This window comes from Podarcis cretensis (assembly GCF_951804945.1).
Source record: "Podarcis cretensis genome assembly, chromosome: 1".
NCBI lineage: Eukaryota > Metazoa > Chordata > Lepidosauria > Squamata > Lacertidae > Podarcis > Podarcis cretensis.
The window spans coordinates 4,656,598-4,682,967 of NC_137170.1; the positions used below are offsets into that span (position 1 = coordinate 4,656,598).

Below are 26,370 nucleotides of genomic sequence, written 5' to 3' on the forward strand. Positions count from 1 at the left end.
TGCTGTTTTACTTGGGTAATTTGAGAAGTGTTAGTGGAGTTCATCCACATGGGACAATTGAATACTGTTGGATGGAGAACATGTTTGAAGTTAAGTGGACCATAACCTGTGGAGGGGGGCTAATCCACAACTTAAAAGTTCTAAATGAGATTGCTGATTCCACTGGCCTTTAAACTATAGCCAGGAAAATGTGCGAGAGCCTTCCAGACCCTGGTAAGCAAGGCGGAAAGCTTAAAAACGCTCTGCCTTTCATAGGGGGCAAGGCCTGTTTGGTGCACCAGCTCCAGAACAGTAGGGATGGTCTTGCAGGGGCGGTTTTAGGGTTGTTTTGGCTGTACGTAATTTTGGCTTTACGTGCAAGTCCTTAAGCCTCACATAAATTACGAATCATCTGTATAGGTTGGAAGAACAGAAAATCAAAAATACTGGCAATACAGTGGTGCCTCACAAGACGGAAAACTCGCTAGACGAAAGAGTTTTCCGTTTTGGAGGTGCTTCGCAAAACGAATTTCCTATGGGCTTGCTTCGCAAGACGAAAATGTCTTGCGAGTTCCTGCGGGTTTTTTCCCCTTTCCCCTCTTTTTCTAAGCCACTTATCTGCTAAGCCGCTAAAAGCCGCTAATAGCGCTAAGCCGCTAAGCCGTCAATGGGCTTGCTTCGCAAGACGAAAAAACCGCTAGACGAAGAGAATCGCGGAACGGATTCTTTTCGTCTTGCGAGGCACCACTGTATGGCTAGAAGGCTACGTTCAGCAGTAAAGCTGTACACCTGCATTTGCCTGTTAGGAGTCAATTCTTGTGGATTTTCATAAAAGCTGGGGAAAATTTATCTTCTTGGAGGCCTTTCAGAGAAAAGCCAGAAAGGATCAAGAAAAGAGCAGCCATTTAATCTGGAAGAGACCTTGAGTTTGCTCTTACGACTTCATGATGGCCAAAACAATGATTTCCAATAGCTACTAAAACTTGTTTCCTTCTGCCTCAAGACTTGGGAAATGAAACAAATACAACCCGCAGTGAATTTAAGGAAGTTGTTTCTTTTCATTCTTTTCCTTTTTTTACTAAAGACTCTTGTTATAAATTACACAAATAACTTTATAAACAAATCATTCCCCCCACGTTTTGTTTAAGTAATAACTTTATCAATACAAATAAAGAAATTTCAAGTATGAAAAGTGCATTATTGCAATAATACCTCTTTGCAAGTCCAAAGTCTTGGTTTAGGGTAAAACTATAAAGTGTAAAAAAAGGAGCAAAACAATCAGTGCCATCTAGTCAGTCAAGGAATCCAATACCCTTAACCGTGTTGCCTGGTGTGCTACTGGAGGGGCAGGTTTGCATAAGGAAGTTGGACTCGTCTCCCATTTTATATATATAAAAAATAGATCTGGTTGTTCATCTTGCTGACGTTAGCAGCTGCCATGAATAGAAATTTCCAGCCATCAAGTCCAGAGTGCTGCCCTTGGTGTCAACCGTTCTGAGCTGCGGCTTGCATATTGCTGATTTCCTCATCCTCTTCATGGGTTCGTTTCAGACTTCCTGCAAAACAGGTGGGGCAGGTGGAGAAGGTGGCTAAGAGGACAGAAACAAGCTTTCCAAAATGTTTGAGTGGAACCAGGCCTGTTCCACAAAACATTTTCATTTTGCTGCACAATGCCCAATTTTTCTATCCATGTTTTGCCCATTTTAAGCATCCAAAAATAGTTAACAGCCAGTCTCCCTGTGCTTCTCTTCCTACTTCTTAACTCAAGACAGCAAGAAGTTCAAATAGATTTAATCAAATATGAACCAGGTTGGTTTCTATCAGTAATCCATCAGCTTTGAGTAGCTTCTCATGGTAGTTTTCATACTCTGGATGTAGGTGTGGGGAACCTTTTCGATTCCACAGGCCAGAACCTCATCATAAATGGACTAGGGGGGCACATTTGACAGGTGGGCGCAGCTGCATGCTTGTCAATCACAGGACATCAAGAAGTTGGTAATTTGACCTTGAAAGTTGCTGCTAAAACAATGTCGTCCCCCCCTTCATTTTAGCAGGGCATTTTGATGCATACACCTTCCTAATTAGGGAGGGGTTTGTATTGGGGGCAAGTGAAGGGGAGAAATGCATGTACATGAAGAAGGGTAGACGATGTCCATACCGCCAGTACTACTATTTTATTCTGGGTAGAGGTAGCAGTTAGCAAGGGATTGCATGCAAATCTGACTCAGGAAGGAGTCTGCTTGGAATTCCCTGCTGAAAGGAAGGTTTCCCCCTTTGTTTTAGAGGGGATTACAGTGGTGCCCCGCAAGACGAATGCCTCGCAAGACGAAAAACTCGCTAGACGAAAGGGTTTTCCGTTTTTCGAGGTGCTTCGCAAGACAAATTTCCCTATGGGCTTGCTTCGCAAGATGAAAACGTCTAGCGGATTTGCTTCCTTTTTCGTAAAACCGTTAATACCCGGGCAATCCGCGCTCCGCAAGACGAAAAAATCGCAAGACGAAGCGACTCGTGGAAAGAATTAATTTCGTCTTGTGAGGCACCACTGTACAATGCAAATCTTTGAGAAAGCAGGCTTGGCAGTGACTGCTCTGGAAATGTGCCCCCTGGGCTGAAGATGTTTCCCCGCCCCTGCTACACAGAAATATATGCTCACCCGTACTGACAGACAGTGATTGCTCCAGCTGCCGAGGAGACATCATCTGGATAGTTAACTTTGCTAGATAGATGGCTTCATATTCCTAAAAATAAAATAAAAAATGAAGCAGCAGCAGAATGACTGGACTGGCACAAATGGGCAAGAATTCACCTGACATTGGGATCCTGGGATAAAAAGAACGGGAGGGCAGCTAAAGGAACATATTTGTTTACAGCCATGAAGGCTGGAATATTGCAGGAAACTGAGGTGAGGGAAGAGAAAAAGTGGTTCTGGATAAAAGTAGTTGCTTCTGTTTGGCTGACCTGAGCAATTCCAGAAAGCCACACCCACTGTTCAGGGCAGGCACCAGTGAACTACTCAAGAGTCAGCATGGGCCAGGACTACACCTGGTCTACCCGTTCTGGTCTACCAGAGCAGAGCAGAAATGGGGAATCTGAGAGAATTTTGGACACGGTGCTCAAAGAGATTTTATGCCACCCGCCTCAAGCTCAGCCATGTAAGGCACAGACACCCCTGCTGCTGAGACCTAGTGCTCTACACTGGCCACGTGGTTATCAATGTAAAGCTGATAAATTGTTTATTAAATATCATTAATTTTAGGTATCTTATGCTTTGGTTTTACATATTTTACATTTGTTAGAATTGCTCACATCCTCAGTACAGCATCAAAGCAAACAAAATGATAGAAAAGGCCAAATACCGGTAATGTACCAATTAACACCCCAAACAGCCAGGCAAGATATAATGAAGTTTTTCATTTAAGCCAATGCATATCAGATACTTGGGGAGGCCGGGCAAGACCATCAGTACGAATATCATATTTCTACATCATCAACAGGTAGGAAAACAACTTACCTGAAGTTGATGAACAAATCCAGCATTGGGATTAATACAAAACCTTCTTTCTTGCACGTATGTAAATGCATCCCTACAAGAAAGAGATTCTCCATTTTCATCTTTAATACCAGTTTGCATTTGGTTTCTGACTCATTCTTTTGGTATTTACTTTCAGTTTAGCTCTGCCTGTATTCTGCCTTCAAAAGGTTTAGAATGACATACAAAGGCTCCCATTCAGGAATTAGTAATGGCCAGACCTGCTTAACTCCATAAAGGCTTACAGCCAACAACAACTGGGTCCAGATAGTTACTTAAACAGATTTTCCTTATAGAAGATGCTGAGAACTGACCCTGCTGTTACATGTGAAATTTATGTTATAAGCATTAAACACTGAACAGAGGGCCAACTCAATGGGAACATCTGTTGTGCGAGGCCTGCCGAAGTGAAGAGGCCAAATGAAACTCAAACCTCACCCCACTCAACCCTCATCGTCTTCATCCTCACAGCAGTCCCATGTTGAGTGCCACTCCTATTTCACAGATGGGGAATTGAAGCTGAGAATACAGTGATCCCCAGGCAGAAGTAATAATAATAATAATAATAATTTTTATTTATACCCCGCCCTCCCCAGCCAATGCTCAGCCGGGCTCAGGGTGGCTAACAAGTAATAATAAAAACAAGTTAAGAAGTAGGACTTAAATCCAGGGACCCTGGCTAAATATTCCATTCATTGGACCAAGACAGAGTTATTGTGCATAAGCTCACTTGCTTGGGACCCATCACACAAACCTCATCTATCTCAGGCTTAAAGTTCACTATTAAAACATGAAACAGATGACCACATAGCCAATCTTTATCCCCAAGAGTCCATTACCCCTAAGAAATTCTCACTGCATCTCCATCTTTTTTAATAAGGCCATCACTGGGGCTCCCTCTTCACTGGGATCAGAATTTTCTACAGATGTTGCAACCCCAGAATTCGCTTGCCCTACAGCATATCCAAGACCTGTTTTGTCTCTAGCTGTCATTCCAAAATCAGAAGTACTGCAAGCACTGCACTCTATGTCAGCTGAGGTGGTGATGGAGGAGTAACAAGGCATGCGCATACTGGAGGCAATCAGTATTGGAGGCAAGTTCTGTGCAGAGGGAACATGCACACCTTTCACTAAAAGATCTTGGTCTCTTTGCTGGGAGAGGTCACAGCACCAGTAGCAAGTGTTACAACCACCACCATCACAAAGGCTGAGAAAGGGGAGAAAGAAGGGGCAACTTGGCCTGGCACTGAAAGAACACAGCAGGCACATAGGCCTGTACAGTGGTACCTCGGGTTACAGACGCTTCAGGTTACATATGCTTCAGGTTACAGACTCCGCTAACCCAGAAATAGTACCTCGGGTTAAGAACTTTGCTTCAGGATGAGAACAGAAATTGTGCGGCGGCAGCAGCAGCAGCAGCAGGAGGCCCCATTAGCTAAAGTGGTGCTTCAGGTTAAGAACAGACCTCCGGAATGAATTAAGTACGTAACCAGAGGTACCACTGTATTGCCAACTTCAGTCTGCAATATTTTCGGGCAGTTTTTCTTTTGAAAAAGTTGCACAATATTGAAACACTTAGGTGATCAAGTTGTACAACTGTTTTTAATCCCTTCTTGTTGTAAAGCAGGGTCCCACTCAGCTAGTCACTAGACATGGAGAGCTGCATTAACAACAAACTACAACTAGATGGCCCTCGTGGTCCCTTCCAATTCTACAGTAGAATCACTCAAGATTCCCATTTTGGCCATGTCGTGACTCAGCGGCTGAAGACCAATATTCTCTCCAAGGGATGGAAAGCAGTTTAAAATCACTTCTGTACCTGTACTTCACTCCAAATGTTTCCATAATATATGCAATAACTAAGGCAGCACTGAAAAACAGAAAACAAACCAAGAAAAAAAAGTTAAGATATGTCAGCCATGCCTTGGGATATTTTTTTAAAATAAGTGAGCCTTGTTACCTTCTAGAAATCCCCGCGTTCCCATGGACAAGAACTTTTCCTGAGAATGAAAAGAATTGCTTTACACAAACCAGCCAGAGCTTTTACAGGAATTTTGAATTATTTGTACTATTTAGTTTATACCCCACCATTCAGTCCTCAACGTGTTCCTTGTGAGCTCTTCTTATATTAAAATTAATTTAAATCATTAGCATAACCAAACACAGTTAGTAGCAAAATCAGCATAAACATCTTAAAACACATATAAGCAGGAAGCAGAGTTCGAGCCTCAGGAACTTTATTTCCTTCTGCATTACCTGCTATGTGGTATGTACCCCAACGAGCCTCCAAGAAATCTGGCCAATAAGGCTTAACTAGATGGCACCAACTATCACTACACATCTTATAGCATTCACAAGAGGGACTGTATCCCAGCCCATTACCAAGTACATCCACCCCATCTGTATTTAGGTAAAGGTAAAGGGACCCCTGACCATTAGGTCCAGTTGTGGCTGACTCTGGGGTTGCGGTGCTCATCTCGCTTTCTTGGCCGAGGGAGCCGGCGTACAGCTTCCGGGTCATGTGGCCAGCATGACTGAGCCGCTTCTGGCGAACCAGAGCAGCGTATGGAAACGCCGTTTACCTTCCCGCTGGAGCGGTACCTATTTACCTACTTGCACTTTGACGTGCTTTCGAACTGCTAGGTTGGCAGGAGCTGGGACTGAACAACGGGAGCTCACCCCGTTGCGGGAATTCGAACCGCCGACCTTCTGATCAGCAAGTCCTAGGCTCTGTGCTTTAACCCACAGTGCCACCAGTGTCCCTTCATCTGTACAGTGGTACCTCAGGTTACATACGCTTCAGGTTACAGACTCCGCTAACCCAGAAATAGTACCTCAGGTTAAGAACTTTGCTGCAGGATAAGAACAGAAATCGGGCTCCGGCGGCGCGGCAGCAGCAGGAGGCCCCATTAGCTAAAGTGGTGCTTCAGGTTAAGAACAGTTTCAGGTTAAGAACCTCCGGAACGAATTAAATACTTAACCTGAGGTACCACTGTATTTACATGTAGCTAAAAAAGCAACACATTTGTATCAAGCATCTGGTAAATTAGGTAGGCAAGCAAAGTGAGCACACATACCTCCGGTTTGTAAACTCCCATCAATAAATGCCTTAGTCTAAAGGAAAACATAATAGACACAGATTCTGTTCCAATTACTGCCATCTTGAAGAGTTCTTAACACAAATGCAGCCTATTTGTGTGTTCTAGAGTATCATGCACTCGAGGAAATTGTAAATAACTTGCCCCCCCCAAAAAAATTTATAATATGAAGACTTAAAACATTGATCATAGTCATCTTTATATTGTATTCTTGCTAATAAAACACCAGTACAAAAAATACTACTTTATCAAAAATGCTTAAATGCACCTGCTTTTAAAAAGCACCTTAAAAACAGCTGCTGCTTTTAAGTTGCTCTACATTGATAGCAGCAGATGCAATGGTTTAAAACTACTTCCTCAGAATCCAGTGTACAGCAACTCAAAGGCCCTGAAAAGTGCAACTAGATTCCCACACGTGGTGTTTGTAGCCCTAGTTATATTTATATTTTGCTATGGACATCAACATTCTCACAGCAACATTTCCAAGCAGAAAGATGTGTTTTGTAACTCATGGATGTATGCAATCAAGGTATATCCTGCCAGACCAGAAAAATAGTGTGAAGATTTAAACTGCTCATAAAATGTTGACAGCACTTGGGTTTCAGGCTACCGGTGATGTTTATCTACCCCAAAACCTAAACAATGACTTTAGCTACTGCATTTCTTTTAAATTCTGATTACTGTTTATCATTTTTATTGTGGATAGTATTACAGGCAACTCCCCATTTGTGCAGGGATTGGGTTCCAGTCATGGCACGTCCAGCCCCCAACCCCGTTCTGCCCCCTTCCAAGGCCAAAAACAGCACTCACGTTGGCAGTCACACACAAACGAACATGTGCAAAATTATCACTGCCTATATTTCTGCTGTTAGCCTCCCTGGGCACTTTTAGCGGAAAAGCAGAATAAAAACATGTAAAATAAACAACTTTTTCAGTGCTCTGTTTTATGGCAAGAATTAACACCCAAGATTCATTAAAAAGTTTTTAAAGTGACATGGCAATTTAACAGGGCAGAACGGAAGGGGGGGGGGAGAGAGAGATTCCTCATGGCCCTCCTAACATACTGTATTTTTCACTTTATAAGACGCACCAGACCACAAGACGCACCTAGTTTTTGGAGGAGGAAAACAAGAAAAAAAAATATTCTGAATCTCAGAAGCCAGAACAGCAAGAGGGATCGCTGCGCAGTGAAAGCAGCAATCCCTCTTGCTGTTTTGGCTTCTGTGATAGCTGCGCAGCCTGCATTCGCTCCATAAGACGTGCATTTCCCCTTACTTTTTAGGAGGGAAAAAGTGAGTCTTATAGAGCAAAAAATGCGGTAATTATTGTTAATGTTGTGGGGGTGGGGCAGCAGAATGTAGAGCTCATTATTTTTATTAAGGTTTTTAGTGCTCCTTGCCTTGAAGCAGCAGCAAGGGGGCCTAGAAATATGGCTCTCCCCAGCTGCTTCTTGAAACTCCCTAGCCAGCTTGGCCTGCCACAAGTATTCAGACATCTGCATAGCCATTTCAAGAGGCCCCCTCCATTACCAACAGTTCACAAGAAGTCAATGGAGGGCACTTTCAGCAGATGCCTGCCAGAGAACAAAGTGCACAAAGTAAAAAGACAGATGCTGAGAAAGCAACTCAGATATCTTGCACAGAGTGAATAGCAAGCGGACACAGCCATTTTTGAGCTGAGAATTGCATTCTGTGACCCGTCCCCCTTCATATCTGATATGACAGTTACCATGGGTACAATTCACTGGAAAGTTTCTCCTGCATGCTAAAATGAAAGGGAATCCTGCAAAAGCACTTTTATGCGGGAGAACTTCCCAGAGGACTGTACCCATGGCAACCAGCAATACTACCAGTCAGGGGGCTTATCCACAAGACCATTAAATTAGGTGGACATTGCAGGAAGAATTATTTATCAATTTAGCTGAACTGCTTCAGAGATGGATTGTTTCTCGCACATTGGGCTGCATTTGCTCACATGATTTCTGAAAGATATTAGGATGAAAGAGTTTAACTCACAAGTCATGCTAAACACTTACCGTCGGGAAAAATCTGATTATATTTTCAATGGGATGATCTGCAATATCCAAGACTAAATACCTACAATTAAAGTAAGTGTGTTAAGTACACAACCAGAATCGCTCATCTTCTAAAACATTAACACCCAGCCTGAAAAATGTTTCTTTTATCATTTGAAGCGGATATAAATATAAATATAATATATATTATATAATATAAATATAAAAGTTAAAAGGTCCAACATATTGTTCTGCAACGGAATGTACGATAGCCAAATGACCCCTTCTCTGTTGTTGCAAAATTCCCTCATGAAACCCATGAGCAAGACTTCAGGGGAATTTCAGGAGAAAAACTACTAGCAGAGTAAGGTTCTATCCTCCTTTCTCTTCACTGCTGCAAAACAGCTCTAAAGACTGATCTGCATTTCAGAGCAAGCAGGGCTGGGAAAGACTATCTGAAAGCAAGGGAGAGCCACTGCCAGGCAAAGCAGAAAATACTGGGCTAAATTATCATTAAGACAGCTTTCTGTGGGTTGTATCCAACTGTCATTCTTGCCCCTGTGAGTGGAAAAAGGGGGCAAGAATTTCTTAATGATTTCTTGCCCCCTCTGTAGCATAGCCATCAAGTGTCCCTTATTTGAAGGGACAGTCCCTTATTCCAGCGCCATGTCCCGCTGCTGTCCCTTATTGATGGATGTCCCTTAAATGATGTCCCTTAAATTTCAAAGGAAGCAGCTCCTCTCCCTCCCTCCCTCCCTCCCTGCCAGCCGACCAGGGAGGAGGGAGGCTCCAACTGTGTTGCTTGGCTGTGTTGCTCACCCAATAAGAAGTCTTAAGAACGACTGGGGGGTGCAGCTTGCATGCCTTGTGTGTGGCTAGTTAATGCACGCTGAGGGGTTTTTTGAATGCTGGACGCCATTTTGTGGCACGTGCTGCTGCAAACTTTGCAGTGCAAAGCCAGGCCAGGGAGCCATCTTAAGTTGAGGCTGCATAGGCCTTGTGGTGCATGTGATTCAGATTCAGTTGGTTGTACAGTGTTCTCGAAGCTACCAGCATGAGTTTGACCAGACTGCAGGAGGACAGGAAAACTGGAGTGCCTAGAACAGGTGAGGCAGCAGGTCCCTGATTTTGGCTGCTGGTCCCTTATTTTCAAGGCTGCTGGTTCCTTATTTTCAAATCTGTAAGTTGACAGCTATGTTCTGTAGCACCCTGCTCCTAAACCTGCTCCAGAAGGCTGGGGGACTCTCCAGATCAGTTCCGGTGGCGCATGGAGGGCTGTGGAGGGGAAAGGGAATAGCTGAAAATTGCTTCCTTCTTCATTTCACTGAGGGAAGTCATACTGCCAGCTGAGCAACCCTTGTTGGGCTATCGCCACATGCAGCTGTGGTGTTACATGTACAGTGGTACCTCAGGCTACATATGCTGCAGGTTGCATACGCTTCAGGTTACAGACTCTGCTAACCCAAAAATAGTGCTTCAGGTTAAGAACTTTGCTTCAGGATGAGAACAGAAATCGGGCTCCGGCAGTGCGGTGGCAGCAGGATGCCCCATTAGCTAAAGTAATGCTTCAGGTTAAGAACAGTTTCATGTTAAGAACAGACCTCCGGAACGAATTAAGTACTTAACCCGAGGTACCACTGTAGTTTGGTCCTTAGGCTTCCTGTCTTTGAACACCAGTTTCTGTCAAGGAATCACTTTCAGCCATGTTTGAAAAGAATACAGTGCAACTGGGCCAAAACAAACAAGAACTGGGCCAAAACAAACAAGATGAATTTTAACAGGGAGAAATGTAAAGTATTGCACGGGCAAAAAAAATGAGAGACACAAATACAAGATGGGTGACACCTGGCTTGAGAGCAGTACATGTGAAAAGGATCTAGGAGTTTTGGTTGACCACAAACTTGACATGAGCCAACAGTGTGACGCAGCAGCTAAAAAAGCCAATGCAATTCTGGGCTGCATCAATAGGAGTATAGCATCTAGATCAAGGGAAGTAATAGTGCCACTGTATTCTGCTCTGGTCAGACCTCACCTGGAGTACTGTGTCCAGTTCTGGGCACCACAGTTCAAGAAGGACACTGAGAAACTGGAACGTGGCCAGAGGAGGGCAACCAAAATGGTCAAAGGCCTGGAAACGATGCCTTATGAGGAACGGCTAAGGGAGCTGGATAGCCATGTTCAAATATATAAAAGGATGTCACATAGAGGAGGGAGAAAGGTTGTTTTCTGCTGCTCCAGAGAAGCGGACACGGAGCAATGGATCCAAACTACAAGAAAGAAGATTCCACCTAAACATTAGGAAGAACTTCCTGACAGTAAGAGCTGTTTGACAGTGGAATTTGCTGCCAAGGAGTGTGGTGGAGTCTCCTTCTTTGGAGGTATTTAAGCAGAGGCTTGACAACCATATGTCAGGAGTGCTCTGATGGTGTTTCCTGCTTGGCAGGGGGTTGGACTCGAAGGCCCTTGTGGTCTCTTCCAACTCTATGATTCTATGATTCTAACTGTGGGAAGGACTATGTCAGGGATGAGGAACCTCAGGTGTGGGGGCCGAATGTGCACCCCAAACTCTCTATCTGGCCCTTGGAATGCCCCGGCCACACCCCTCACTGGCCCCATTTCCTGCCCAAAGCATTTTGCCTTGTCCTTACAGCAATCTCATTCCTCACAGGAAGTCATAAAGAAGTTATTGCACCTGTCTTTCTGACATTCACACTATGCAATATACCTGGCCAACTATTGTGATCCACTGAAACTTTTAAGCATTACCTGCAATCTTGCTTTGCAGTGTAAAGACTGAAAACTACACTAGCACAACAAGCACACATTGAACATGACATATTTTCACAACATTGATTTATAGGTTACTTACCTAAATAACTGCTGGAAGTTTGGTTTAATAAAGTTTGCTTCAATATTTTGTCGTATGCATATTACATGGGTAATTCCGTGTTTCTGAAGTATAGGTAGCTGCAAAATGAATGTTTGAAAAAGTGAAAGCTCCTTTAAACTAGCATACAAACAAGAGTAATAATATTGCATTATGACTAGCTGATAGCTTTATTAAGACATTTTATTAAGACAATATATTTAGATATTTAAAATGTTCAATAAGACCATGATAGCTTAAAACCAAACACACACAACAAATTCATTTTTGTGGCCAGTGCAAAACAAGCCGGAAGCCTGCAAAGTTACTGTGTGGCTTTGTTTTAAAAAGGTGACTTTGTTTAAAGAAGGAACTTCCTTTCCACATTCATGTGAACCTTTCAAAATAGGCTGGACAAGCTTTTGGTCGTTTTGGGTTGGCACAAAGGTGCAGCTCATCAATAATCAGTGTAATTCTATTCAAACACCATTAACGTTGTGTTGCAAAGTGTGCATTTTGCAGTTTGTTTCTTTAAAACACCTTTCTTTGTCTTTCCTCAAGCAGAGTCCAACTAGCAAACAGTAGAAATTTAAAATGTTACAGAAAAAAATTCACACATGACAATCAAGTAGAAGGAATTTATATTGGTTTATATGTATCAATAATTGTGTATTAATGTAACTTTTTTATATGTAACTGTATTTTTGTAAAATTTGTTGTTGTTCAAGTTACTGTGGTTGCTATTGAATTTATATACCACCCTATACCTGCAGGTCTAAGGACAGTTTACAAAATAAAATCAGAATATAAAACCACAAAATACAGAATCAAAATGAAAACAACAACCCAATACCCCCCAAACAACCACCACCACCGCACCACACATTAGTGGCATAGTGGTCTACTGCAGCTTTAGGGTATTTTTTATACTGCTTAAGTTTTTTATATTCTAAGTGGCACAGAAATGGAAGAGGGTGATCAGGAAGAGTGGGGGATATTGAAACCAGTTCCTTCTCATGGCCAGATCACTTCCTGCTGAGATTAAGCTTTCAGCACTTTTTCTCCTCTGCAGAAGCGGGGGACTATTAAGATAGTCTGCCCTAAGAGGCTGATGGATCCAAAGGATTTCCAGATAGCTGATATGATTGGCGCTCCTGTCAAAGCCCTGGCTGGCCTCTGGAACACCCAAAGGGCTTGGGCCGTTAACACGATCACCCTGAGTGCCTTTTCCCTCTTCATTATGCCCATTTGGCTCCCCAAAGTACTCCAAAGCTTAGGCTAAGGAAACAAATTGGGGCACTGCTCAAACACGAGTGGAGGAAAATTCCAGTAAAATGCAATCGAACAATGGGCCTACCCAGCGGCAGTGAAGGCAGCTAAGAAAGTATGCTTTGCGGTCTCCATTGTATCCTAACTGAGACATCCAGCAGAGCTTTTCCAGGTAGCGCAGGGCCTTTTAGTCTGGCCCAAAGGAGGTGACAGAACTGACGGCAGCTTACTGTGCCTTGTTTGCAAAGCATTTTGAGGATCATAACATCATTTGCATCCACACTGGGACCGCGACTCCATGTACAGCAGATGAACCTTGAGAGGTATCAGAGCACCGTCTAGTTCTGTTATGTTAGATGAGTTTTAGTTAGTAAGGATCGATGATGTGGACAAGGTGTTTAGATTGTTCAGGGCAACCGTTTGCGCTCTAGACATGCAGAGCTGACACGCTGGGAAGAAACCTCCTTGCATGTCAGTTCTGCTGGCTCTTTGGGACCTCTTTGGGCTTTGGGGTGGGTCTCCTCTTTGAACCACTAGGACTCTCCAGTGTGCTCCCCATGATATACAATTTTGGGTATGCGTGCAGGGGCCTGGAACCACCGTCTAATTTGGGAGTCCCCTGTACTACTAGTACAAGGTCTGTTCAAGATTAGTTCCTGTACCTTTTTTTTCCTAGAAAAAAGCACCAGTGACCAGCATTAAAATATTCTAAAAAGACACACCTACCTTGCTTTTCATAGCTGAAGAATACGGGCCCAGGAACAACCCAGGTAAAATTTCCTTTAAAAAAAGGAAACAGAAAGGGAGGAATGAAAATTCAATCTACCTCAGTAATCTGGTAAAAGCTACACAAGACTAACACTGGCAATAGAGTTTAATGACACTAGCATTAACTGGATGCATATATGGGATCTGGAAAGAGCTCTGTGGTTTTACCTGAGAAATGGGTACTTTTTTCCAGTATTGCTGGCACTGGGGCTACAAGGGAATCTTGCACAACAGAAACATAGGAGGTAAGAAAATCCCCAGCCACCCACTAAGCTTGCAAAGGACAATGGCAGTGAGAAAACCACAAGCACACTTCTTGGTATTGACTAACAGAATTCAGGCACAGTATAATAAACAGTTTATGAGAAAGGCATTTATTCTTTGCTGATAAATGACTTGGTATATTCTGCCTGAGAAACAGAGCAGGGGGAGAGAGAAACATGAACAAGTTTGAGGTGTCAGAGAGGTGGAGAGAAAAATCCAAGCAGCAGGGAGCTGCCTGCCGCCAAGGTAATAATATCCCAGAATAAGATTCCAGGAACTGTCTTGCCTCACTGAAGCTGCAACTCAAGCTTCCCTCCCCCACCAGCTCCTTCTAGACTAGAATGTTTCTCTTGCCTGTAATCCTCAAAGGCTTCTCAAAGGCTTCAAAGGTTTGAATGTAACAGGACTGAGATAAATGTACCTCACTGACAGTATAGTTGCTCTATGCTAAATGCAGAAGAAAATGATGTGCGATCTTACACATAGGTTAACGTACCACCCCACTTTTTCATTGCATCGCTTCCTCCTCATCTGATACTACCTTACCATCACTCTGAACTAGATAACCTACAACCAAGATTCTCCAATACCCACTATGTGGTTTGCTTACTTGAGCCATTTGGATTGTTTTACTTAACTATTTCTCAAGGTTCCTGCAATACAAGAGGTGTACTCTCTTTTCTGGGAGGGCTTCGGGCTGCTTAACATGAAAATCCAACAAGCAAACCATAATTCACTGCATCTCAATGCTAGAAAGAGCTTTTCCTGCCAAATTTTTGCATGCCATGCAAACCACTCCTTGTAAACAAAGCCTACATCTACAAGAAATCATGAGGGCTTCCCCTGTTAGTGTTCTCTATCCAGAAAAAAGACTTAGAATTTAGGAAGTTTCCTATGCAAACTGCAAGTTTAGGAGGGAGTTGCAATAGCCTATTAACATTTTAATTTTACTTTGCCGAGGCATCTGCCAATCCAGGCAAATTCACTTGATTTCTCCCTTCACTAAATATGACCAGTACTTAGCAATCTACAGAATTGTTGTCTTAAATTTAGGAACAAATTCAGTGAGTGTTACAGCATGAGCATCAGCTTTCCCTCCTGTCCACAGACCAGGAGAGAAATAGCAACTTCCAAACAAAGAAATAGTGGCCCCTGCAGGCTCCTGGAACATGTGGAGAGGGGAAGGAGTGACAGATATGTGCAGAGAACAGCTAACTGGCCAGGAGCAAAGATAGCAGAGACAACCATTTTTGGAAGGAAGTTAGGGCTGGGAATTGCCCACAAGGCCCAAAAAGACAGCGAGGAAAGGGAAGGTCACAGATCTGGGGACCTTGAGTAGGTCTCTCTCAACTGGACATTAATGCAAGACAATGCCTAGATGAATGAGAGGAACTGGGTGTGTGTCTAGGGCAAAAAAGGAAGGTAACAAATCTCTTGGTAGCCCAAAACTGCACTTGGAATTACAACTATCCCTGTGTGTTAGTCCTGTCATTGCAAGTCTTCTCTTGGGTGTTTCCAGAGCAATCGTCCCCAGTGTACCTCTGCAGCACACCTGAGTGTCTCAGGGCATAAGGTTTTGCTAAACCCTAGCAGCAGCAGCAGCACCACCACCACCAAGCATCTAATGAACCAGTAGCTAGCTTTGATTAAAAGAAACAGCCATACCTGCATCTCTCTTCTCATTGGATATGTCCAGTCCTAGAGAGAGAGAGAGAAAAAATGCAGTGTTCACTTAACAATAATTTTCAGTACTGCCCTTAAGAGAACCAACTGTTTTTCAAGGAAAATCTGGTAGACTCAATGTTTTTAAGTCTTTGAACTGGGTGGAAAAGATACACACATATATAACATGATCTAAGTTACATCTTATTCAACATGTTAAATTGTGTATATTTCTCAATATCATAATTACAGTTTGAATAGTGAATGATGAATTATAGCTTCAATCACATAAAAACTAGCAGAAACTTCACAGACTGTCAACAAAAAGGAGTCTTGCAAATTACAACTTTTATATAGGCAAAGCAAAAGAATACACATTTATTCAGTTAGTAAGTAGTTAAATTCCAGATCCTGAATAGACATGTTTTTCAGACATCAAACCGACTTTTACTTCATCATCAAAAAGGCCTTCTGAGATTCAACAGCACATTTAAGTGTGCTTGGAATCAAAAGACTACCCAGAGTGGAAGTTTTGTAATGTCAAGGGTGCTAGCTACCACAAAAAGCATATCTAAGAGTTGTTAGAAATGACAAGAGCAGCAGCAAGAATTTTCATCAAGTGCTGATTTTTGTCTGCTGGAATCAACATTCTTAACTCTCCTCCCCAAGGACGTGCTCTGCCAGGGAGCTCTCTGCTGGTTGGCGGACCAACTCTGCATTACAAAGATGTCTGCAAACATGACATGAAGACTGGCAACATTAACTTCACAGTCCGCAGCAGAGCAGAGACACAGCAAAACCAGACACCTTCATCTGCCCCAGCTGCAACATGTCTGTCCCCTAGGGGTCTCTGCAGCCACATCAGGCGCTGCAGTCTTCCAACAGCTTGACTTCACCCCCAAATGGACACTCTTCCACTATCTAGAGACAGACAGCTGCCAACAATTCCAGCAAGGCTCTGGCATAATGTTGACAACTCCTTTTGGAGTGGTAGAGAAGCAGGAAACATGCAGAATGAACTGCTAGACTTATTTAACTCCTCTGCATTAGTTTTTACCTATTTGCATTTAGAAAGGTATACTTTCATGCCAAATAAAAGCTGGTTTGATCCTAGATATTTGGCAACCTGCTTTTTATAGAATATTTACAAATCTATAAAGTGCTGAATGAACAACAGTTAAGTGCAAATGGTCAGCTGTTGGTTTCATATTAAAATATGAACATATCTTGCTAAAAACTGATTTAGAAGCACATGCATTAAATATTACTCATACTGTTGCTACAAAATCACTATTTCTGATCTGTTCCTACCAATGAGCTTTCACAGAATTCTGGCATTTGCTATGATTGTGTATTTTAAAGGGGAATTACAGTTAAATGCAGATCATGCAAATTCCAATTACCCCTCTTCGTTTACGTATTTATTAAGTACTTAAACAGGCTATGGTGTCTTAGAGAATTTAATGTGGACAATCACAACAGGTTTGCAATCTAACAATTGGATAAGCTGCACTATTCAATTTGAACAAATACTAATTTTAATCTGTCACTCCAAAATGATATTTTTAGGTTTTAATAAAGTTCTGCTTATCTCATGCCTTTGAAATGGAGTTGGTTCCATTTTGAAAAAGCTAAACTTCATAAAACCTGCCCAGATATATGCCTCACATCTGCAAGTCAGCATCTGACCATGGTTCAGATGTGATGTGGTCAAAATGAATGACTCTGTATAGTAATGATGCATTATAAGCCCTGTAAATTGGAAGGAATGGAGGAGTTATAATTTTACCTCCTCTATTTATGAGCTCCAGGGTATATTGTTGTGTCTGGACCTTCAAATAGCAACAGTGGCTGAGAACATTTTTCTCCAGCACCTCCAGATGAGAAGACTGCTGGGCTTTTTTCCGCAGACTAAGATGTACCAACTGCTATTCATGATTTAAAACTTCAAGACTTGGTTACTGCAACATGCTCAGCATGGACCTGATCTTCCTTTATTCAGGACTGTAGCTGATGCAGAACTAAAAAGGATGGATAGCCAATAAAATCAGTAATCCTGCATCTATTTTAAAGCTTTCCACAATTTAATGCGCTGGTTTTAAAACAGGGTTTAAAAGGTTGGGCTATAGTTTAATCAGTCTTAGAAACTCAATATTAGCTAGGCACCAAATAGCTCCTTAAACCAGGGTTATAGTCACCAAAATGGAATGTCAAGTTGCCATTTTTGGGCTCGAAAATTCTATTTTTCAATACGATTTTTTGGTTCCTGAAATTTGTTCTGATTATGTAGGTAAAATATCAAGGATAGAATTCTACAGGGTGTGGCATTAGTGTGTGAAAACAGTCAAGATCCCATGATCCCCAGGCATGCATCTCCGAATAGTGGAGATGTCAGGCACCATCCTGGCGCCCAGGCAGCTTCACTTGGTCGCAAGTGGCCAATAGTCAGGCGCAAAATGCGCCTGGTGCCTGGCGAATTTGGAACACTGATTTTAATCAGTGGACTCGATGGCCCTTGTGGTCTCTTCCAACTCTATGATTCTATGATTCTAATTTCTCTTTTTCTTTTGTCCCCTCACAAGATATGTCGGCTGAGGAGAAACTCCTGCATGGAACGCCCCTCCATGAAGCAGGCTGGCCAGCAAGGGCATGAAGGACAGCATTTTCTGTGTGCCCCCCCCCCACCGTACTTTTTAAAAGTACCAGTACTTTAATACATCACAGGGGAAAACCTTACATTCCTTACAATACACAATTATTGCTAAACAGGGATGGTAAAACAAACAGCAGTTAAGATCATTCTGGATTCTGAAAGGAAATGGGAGAGTCTAAAAATAGAAATGAAGTACAGCATGATTGTTTGCGCATGGAGTGTGTGAAACAGTAGGAAGCACCAAGTGGGGCTGTACATGAGATAAAGTTTAAGACCACCACTTAGGATTTATTGTATCTTAATTTTATTGTCTGCTGTTTTATCACAGGTGGGCATTTTACTGCCCTGCAACTTGCTTTTGGTGTAATATATAAGGTGATGAAAAAAGAGAATTAATAAATCTATGAGCTGACAAGCACAAGTAGTAATGAGCAAAGGTACACACCACTGGGTAAGGTTTCTCAATAAACCTTTGTCAGGTAGAAGCAGCTAAACAGGAGAGAATGAGACGGATGCTGCAGTGACAAAACCCTGGAATTCTCTAGGGTGAAGGACTGAATAACATGGACCTTCAAAAACCTGCTGGATGAGACTATGGGCACATCTAGTCCAGGATTCTACTCTCAGAGGACGACTAGATGCCTCTGGGAGGCCTGCCAGCAGGATATGAATGCAGCATGAGCACAGCAACTGCCTCTAGTAAGGCACAGCCATCATGGAATAATAGAATTGTTGAGTTGTAAGGGATCCCAAGGGTAGTTCAACCCCCTGCAATACAGGAATGACAACCAAACATTCCTTGAGAGACGGCCATCCAACCCCTATTTAAAAACTTCAAATGATATATTTGAAGGTGGCTCTCATATCTCCTCTCAGTCTCCTCTTTTCCAGACTAAACGTCCCCATCTCCTTCACGCATTCCTTGTAAGGCTTGGTTTCCAGACCCTTGCTCATCTTGGTTGCCCTCCTCTGCACATATTCCAGCTTGTCAATATCCTCATTAAACTATGGTGCCCAGAACTGGACACAGCACTCCAGGTGGGTTCTGACCAAGGCAGAATTGGGTGGTACAATTTCTTTCCTTGATCTGGACACTACTTCTGTTGGCGCGGGCTAGAACTGCATGTGTTTTTTGCTGTTGCATTGTACTGATTCATGAAAAGTAGCCATTGATAATCATACCCTCCATGAATTTGTCTAAATCAGTTTTAAAGCAAACCATCATTGGTGGCCATCACTGCATCTTATTATAGTGACTTCTGCAACTGAATATGCACTGTGTGAAGTACTTCTTTTTACCTGTCCTGAATACTGAACATTTAGCTTTGCAGAATGATCCTTGTTTTTGGCACCGAGTATAAAAACTTTTCTCTATCCAATTTCACTATACCATGCATAATTTTTTGACCCTCTTATGCGCCTTTTCTCTAAATTAAAAAGCCTTAAATGTCACAACTTTTCCACATAGGAGAGTTGCTGCAGCCACTTGATCATCTGGGTTGCCCTTTTCCAGTCTTTCCAGTGCCACAATAGCCTTTCTGAGGTGAGGCAAACAGAATTGTACACAAACCACAGATTTGCATAAGGGCTTTATGTTATGGGCAACCTTATTTCCCAAGGATCCCTAACATGGACATCTCCTTTTACACATACCGGGTTTACCTGTTCATCTAACCATCCTCCATGACCCCAATACCTCTTTCCTGGTCACTTCAAGCCCTGACCCACAACCAGCATTATAGGGTGGAAGAAAGAGAACATCACTCTTTAAGTGGTGTTGTTGTATTCCCCCGTTTTTTGTAGTAAACGGATGCTGAGTCAAATGCGCCCATGTAGTGTGAAGAGTCACACACACACACACACACACACACCCATTCAGGGCAGAATGGAAAAAGGAGATGAGTTGTGGGACTTCCCAAAAGAAGCTGCAGGCTACAAAATGTTAACCACTCCCCCCTCCAAACACACACACACACACACCAGCACTGCCACAATGGTGTGGCAGAAAAATTACGCCAGATCTAGTAGGGTAAAGAGAGAACATATAAAACACACACAGATATGGACATAGGCACACATTCACACGGGATGAACTACTAGGGGACACGCCCCAACCGAGAAAGGTGTCTCCCCCAATTCACACCCCCCCCAAAACGGGAGGAGGGTGGGGGGCGAACCCTTGAAGACCCACAAGGGTCCAAACACCCAAGGGTGGCAGAAAAATTACGCCAGATCTAGTAGGGTAAAGAGAGAACATATAAAACACACACAGATATGGACATAGGCACACATTCACACGGGATGAACTACTAGGGGACACGCCCCAACCGAGAAAGGTGTCTCCCCCAATTCACACCCCCCCCCCAAAACGGGAGGAGGGTGGGGGGCGAACCCTTGAAGACCCACAAGGGTCCAAACACCCAAGGGTGGGACGAGGAGGCCATTATCAAGGTCGGTTCCTGAAGCCCCCCCCCTCACCCGTCCTTGCAAGCGACCCCCCCCTTCCCACGACGGGTGTGTGTGTGTGTGTGTGTGTGTGTGTGTGTGTGTTGGTGTGTAAGTAGTAGAGGACAGACAGCACAGCCCGCCTAGTGACCGTTTCCAGCCATTGAGATGCTGAGGCGTCGGAAGGGGGGGGGGGAGAGGCGGGCAGGGGGAGAGGAGGGGGGAAGAAGACCCTCGCCGCCGCCGCCCCCCCCCCCCGCCAGCTCACCTCAGAGTCCTCTTTGGGCTGCGGCAGCGCGGGGAAGACCGGCTTGGCGAGCTCCATGGCCGGGGGGGGGGGTCTCTGGTCTCCCCCTCGTGCCCGCTCCCTCCCTCCCTCCCTCCCTCCCTCAGGCGCTCTCCTTCCCCTCAGGCGGTCAGTGGGGCAGGAGCAGGACGTCGTCGTCGTCGTCGTGGGCGGCGGGCCTCGGCGCTCGGGAGGCGGCCAGGGCGGCGGCGGCGGCGGGGAAGCGAGAAGGCGGAGAAGGCGAGGTAGGAGAGAGCAGCGGCGGCGGCGGCGGCGGCGGCTCGCGCCCAGCCGCCATGCCGCTGGCTGGGCTTGGTCGGCGGCCCCTCCTCCTCCTCCTCCTCCTCCTCCTCCTCAGTCGGTCGGTGTCTGAGGGAAGGCCGGCCGCTCCGCTGCTTCTCCCCTCCCCTCCTTCTTGCCCCCGCCCCCTCGCAGCAGCCCCGCGCGCTCCGCCCGTGCGCGCGGCCGCCGCCGCCGCCCCCTCCTCTTCCTCCTCAGGCACCAACTGTCGCCGGCTGAGGCGAGCCGGCCGGGAAAAGGGAGGGGGCGTGGCCCCAGAGACTCGAGCGGGGAGGAGGGGGCGTGGCCCTAGGAAGAGGTGTACATAAAAGGAATGGGCGTGGCAAAGAGAGAGAGAGAGAGAGAGAGAGAGAGCGCGCGCCCTCGGAGCGGGACGTAGAAGGAGTGGGCGGGGCAGAGAGAGCCGCGCAGGGAGGGAGAGGGGGCGTGGCCCTAGGAACGGGCCGGAGATGGGATGGGCGTGGCAGGAATCCCGAGGGAGGAGGAGGAGGAGGAGGCGTGGCCGGGCAACAGGCAGAGCGCCCCGCTAGTCCTCCGGTTATGCGCATGCGCGAAAGTGTGCCCGGCGCGTCTTGGTGGGAGGAAGAGAGCTTCGAAAGCGTCTGTGCTGTTGCCTCAGGCAGTATGGCGTGGCTCTGGGAGCCGTGGGTTCGAATCCCTGCTTCGGCCGTGAAACTGCCTCTGGCTAACCTTGGGCGCCATAGTCACTGCAGCCCCTTCTCCTCACCTGCATCGCAGGGGGGGGGGCGTTGTGGGGCTGAAACGGGGAGCAGCAGCAGGAGTTTAATAGAAATGTAATAAATGCACCAGCTGCTTCCTCCTTGAATTTGCCTCAGGCTTTAAAAAAAACAACAAACCATTTTGATCAACATCAGTATTAATACTGAACCAGGCAAAGGGCCTTCTCGGTGATGGCCCCTGCCCTCTGGAACGCCCTCCCATCAGATGTCAAGGAAATAAACAACTATCTGACCTTTAGAAGACATCTGAAGGCAGCCATGTTTAGGGAAGCTTTTAATATTTGATGAATTATTGTACTTTAATATTTTGTTGGAAGCCACTCAGAGTGGCTGGGGAAGACCAGCCAGATGGGTGGGGTATAAATAATAAATGTAATAATAATGATGATGATGATGATGATGTTGCAGATTTATAAACTGCCTCACAGCCCAAAAAGAGGTGGGGCGCTTTCCCCAGGGAGGCTTGTTTTGACATCTTCATTGCGTGCTCTTGTCCATGGGGTCACGAAGAGTTAGACACGACTAAACGACTAAATAGCAACAGGCAGCATAGGAAAATGTTTCTCTTCCTCCAGGTGTGGGCTGATTAACACACTTTGTTGTTGTTGTTTAGTCGTTTAGTCGTGTCCGACTCTTCGTGACCCCATGGACCAGAGAACGCCAGGCACTCCTGTCCTCCACTGCCCCCCGCAGCTTGGTCAGACTCATGCTGGTAACCTCGAAAACACTATCCAACCATCTCGTCCTCTGTCGCCCCCTTCTCCTTGTGCCCTCCATCTTTCCCAACATCAGGGTCTTCTCCAGGGAGTCTTCTCTTCTCCTGAGGTGGCCAAAGTACTGGAGCCTCAGCTTCAGGATCTGTCCTTCCAGTGAGCACTCAGGGCTGATTTCCTTCCGAATGGAGAGGTTTGATCTTCTTGCAGTCCATGGGACTCTCAAGAGTCTCCTCCAGCACCATAATTCAAAAGCATCAATTCTTCGGCGATCAGCCTTCTTGATGGTCCAGCTCTCACTTCCATACATCACTACTGGGAAAACCATAGCTTTAACTAGACGGACCTTTGTTGGCAAGGTGATGTCTCTACTTCTCAAGATGCTGTCTAGGCCCGTCATTGCCCTTCTCCCAAGAAGCAGGCGTCTTTTAATTTCGTGGCTGCTGTCACCATCTGCAGTGATCATGGAGCCCAAGAAAGTAAAATCTCTCACTGCCTCCATTTCTTCCCCTTCTATTTGCCAGGAGGTGATGGGACCAGTAGCCATGATCTTCGTTTTTTTGATGTTGAGCTTCAGACCATATTTTGCACTCTCCTCTTTCACCCTCAATAAAAGGTTCTTTAATTCCTCCTCACTTTCTGCCATCAAGGTTGTGTCATCTGCATATCTGAGTTTGTTGATATTTCTATATCCTTTTAAATGTGTTCGTGGGAGGGAGGCTATTAGTTTGTTTCGATCTGTGTTTTGTTAAGTATTTTGTGTTCTTGTTTTTGTATTTTTATGCTGTGAACTGCCCTGTGATCTTCAGATGGAGGGCAGTACACAAATTTAATAAATACAGTAATATTAATGTGCAGCAAGATAAAATGCAAACACTTACGGGCTGTGTAAACTTAAAGCAATCTTATCTACACTTGTACGGTAATGTTCCATAACAAAACAATTGGTCACAAGGAAAGTCATCTTGAAGAAAATGTCTCCAGTAACTGCCTAAATGTCAGCATGCCAGGTGCTTGTCTAATTTCAGATGGCAACGGATTTTGGACGGATGCAATTGCAATACGGCTGCACTTGTGGCCATTGCAAGGGCACATCACATCACTTTGTGGCAGTAAATAGTACTCTAGAAGCAAGCATTCATGAGGAATGTTAGAAGGATGCTGGAATGAAGCTATGTGGTTTTAGCAGTAATGTTATAAAGGATTAAGTAAAAATGGATTGTTAACAGGTCAGAATGTAAAGTTACAATATGTTAAGATAAATTAGCAAGATAAAAACAAGGAAAGGATTTGCTGAAACAACTAATGAACTAGAATACAAAAAAGGGAGGTGTGAGGAGGTCAAGGAAACAAGCAAATGATAGATGAGATATGGAAAGATGGATTTGTTTTTAATTGTTTTTATTTATTTTTTGTATTTTGTATTTTCTGTTTTTCTTTTTCTTTCTTTTTTATTCTTGTAACTTTTTGAAACACCAATAAATATTATATATAAAAAAAGAAGAAGCAAGCATTCATGGAGGGCCTGTCCAGAAAATGATCTACTTTGCCCATTGGTTGCTCTCAAACCATGATGTTTTACTTACTTATTTTTATTTTACTTGTTAACAGAGGAATCCGAGGGCTCCCTTGGGCAAAATACAAAGACATCAACCAGGACAATTTGGAGCAAAACATCAGCCTGTAGGCTTGGCCTCTATTGGAAACTGTCACAACCAGGACTCCCACCAACAACATGTTGAAGCAAAATGGAAGCCCAGAACAAAAGAAGACCCCAATTTTTATTTTATTTTATTTTTATTTTTATTTTATTTTAGTTACTAATCCCCCAAACTACACCCCTAAGACTACATCACAACTACATCACAAAAAGGAGGGGTTGAGGGAGGAGTTGTGGTGGTAACCTGAGTATCTTGTCACCTGGCTGGTTCCTCCTTTCCCCCTCCCCATGAGTACTTTCCAGGTGACAAAGGGGAGTTTGCAGTTTCTTGCCCCCAGAGGGAAGAGCTGATCATTGTCCTTTGTTCCAGTCTGTGCTGAATCCACTCCCATATGCAAGTTCTTTGTGACCTTGTGACCTTGATGGTTGTTTAGTTGTTGTTGTTGTTTAGTTGTGACTTTGATGGTCTTCTTGATGGTTGGCATAGCAACTGGGCAGGGCTCCTGTGTATGTGCTGGTATGCTCAAGGGATTATGGCTGGCCTGTATCAAACCTTCCCCATTTTGTAGTCCTTCCTTCATGGAGTAAAATAAAAGTGGAACGGTGCAGATCCAATGTATGGTTGATTTTCTATGAATTTATAACAGAAGCATAGCATAAGTGTGTGTGTCAAGTTTGTACAAACTGAATGATTGGGGGGGGGGGGGTTCCTGCGACATACTTCTGCCCTGATAATTATATATTGGGGTGTGCTATACAAATCTGGTAAGGGGACGGGGGGGCATGCAGATCTGAAGCCAAAACAGCACAGCTGTGTCCCAGATTCAACCCCCAGGATTTCCAGGTAGGACCTACACGTGGGATAAGTAAGTACATTTAAATGTGGAAATTCTACATTTCACGTTGGGTTGGCCTACAGCTTAGCATGGTGGAGCACAGCGCATTATTCTCAGGAAAGGTTTGTGTCTGATCCTCCACACCTCCACTTACAGCAAACTCGCCTAGTAAGGAAAGGGCTGATTCTGACTTGCATAATTGGCTTCCTGGGAAAGTTGCTTCCCCTCAGAGCAGATAGTCCTGAGTATGACAAACCAATGATCTTCTCACTAATTGTAAGGAAGTGTCATATGTTCATAAATGTAAGTGAACATGGGTTATGGCCCACAATGAATCTATTGCAACCGGCAATCCAGGCCTCAAGTGAGGCAGATTTGGCATTATGCATTGCAGTGGCTTGGACTACTTGTGCAATTATGTTACAGTGGTGCCCCGCAAGACGAACGCCTCGCAAGACGGAAAACCCGCTAGACGAAAGGGTTTTCCATTTTGGAGGCGCTTCGCAAAACGAATTTCCCTATGGGCTTGCTTGCTTGCTTGTTCCCCCCCCCCTTTTTTCTAAGCCCTAAGCCGCTTATCAGCTGATCCGCTGATAAGCCGCTTATCAGCTGATCCGCTAAAAGCCGCTAATCCACTAAGCTGTCAATGGGCTTGCTTCGCAAGACGAAAAAACCGCTATACGAAGAGCCTCACGGAACGGATTAATTTCGTCTTGCGAGGCACCACTGTATTTTCATTAACACAGTGTTTGTCTGATAATGTGTGGTTTGTTGTTGTTTAGTCGTGTCCGACTCTTCGTGACCCCCTGGACCAGAGCACGCCAGGCACTCCTGTCTTCCACTGCCTCCCACAGTTTGGTCAAACTCATGCTGGTAGCTTCGAGAACACTTTCCCACCATCTTGTCCCCTGTCGTCCCCTTCTCCTTGTGCCCTCCATCTTTCCCAACATCAGGGTCTTCTCCAGGGAGTCTTCTCTTCTCATGAGGTGGCCAAAGTACTGGAGCCTCAGCTTCACAATCTGTCCTTCCAGTGAGCACTCAGGGCTGATTTCCTTCAGAATGGAGAGGTTGGATCTTCTTGCAGTCCATGGGACTCTCAAGAGTCTCCTCCAGCACCAGAATTCAAAAGCATCAATTCTTTGGCGATCAGCCTTCTTTATGGTCCAGCTCTCACTTCCATACATCACTACTGGGAAAACCAGAGCTTGAACTATACGGACCTTTGTTGGCAAGGTGATGTCTCTGCTTTTTAAGATGCCGCTGCAAGTCTTGGGTTTTAGTTACTTCT

At 44.5% G+C, this 26,370-nt stretch overlaps 1 protein-coding gene across 1 annotated transcript; it reads right to left on the reverse strand.

Annotated features, from left to right (window-relative positions):
- Positions 1–1,013: 1,013 nt before the first annotated feature.
- Positions 1,014–21,126, reverse strand: STYX (serine/threonine/tyrosine interacting protein). Its single transcript, XM_079963537.1, has 11 exons — positions 20,816–21,126; positions 15,453–15,485; positions 13,482–13,535; positions 11,490–11,587; positions 8,642–8,702; positions 6,586–6,622; positions 5,469–5,508; positions 5,328–5,378; positions 3,491–3,563; positions 2,633–2,717; positions 1,014–1,535 (listed from the first exon to the last, which is right to left on the reverse strand). The coding sequence occupies exons 1-11, from the start codon at positions 20,870–20,872 to the stop codon at positions 1,465–1,467; spliced, it is 660 nt and encodes a 219-aa protein (XP_079819663.1). The 5' UTR covers positions 20,873–21,126; the 3' UTR covers positions 1,014–1,464.
- Positions 21,127–26,370: the final 5,244 nt, after the last annotated feature.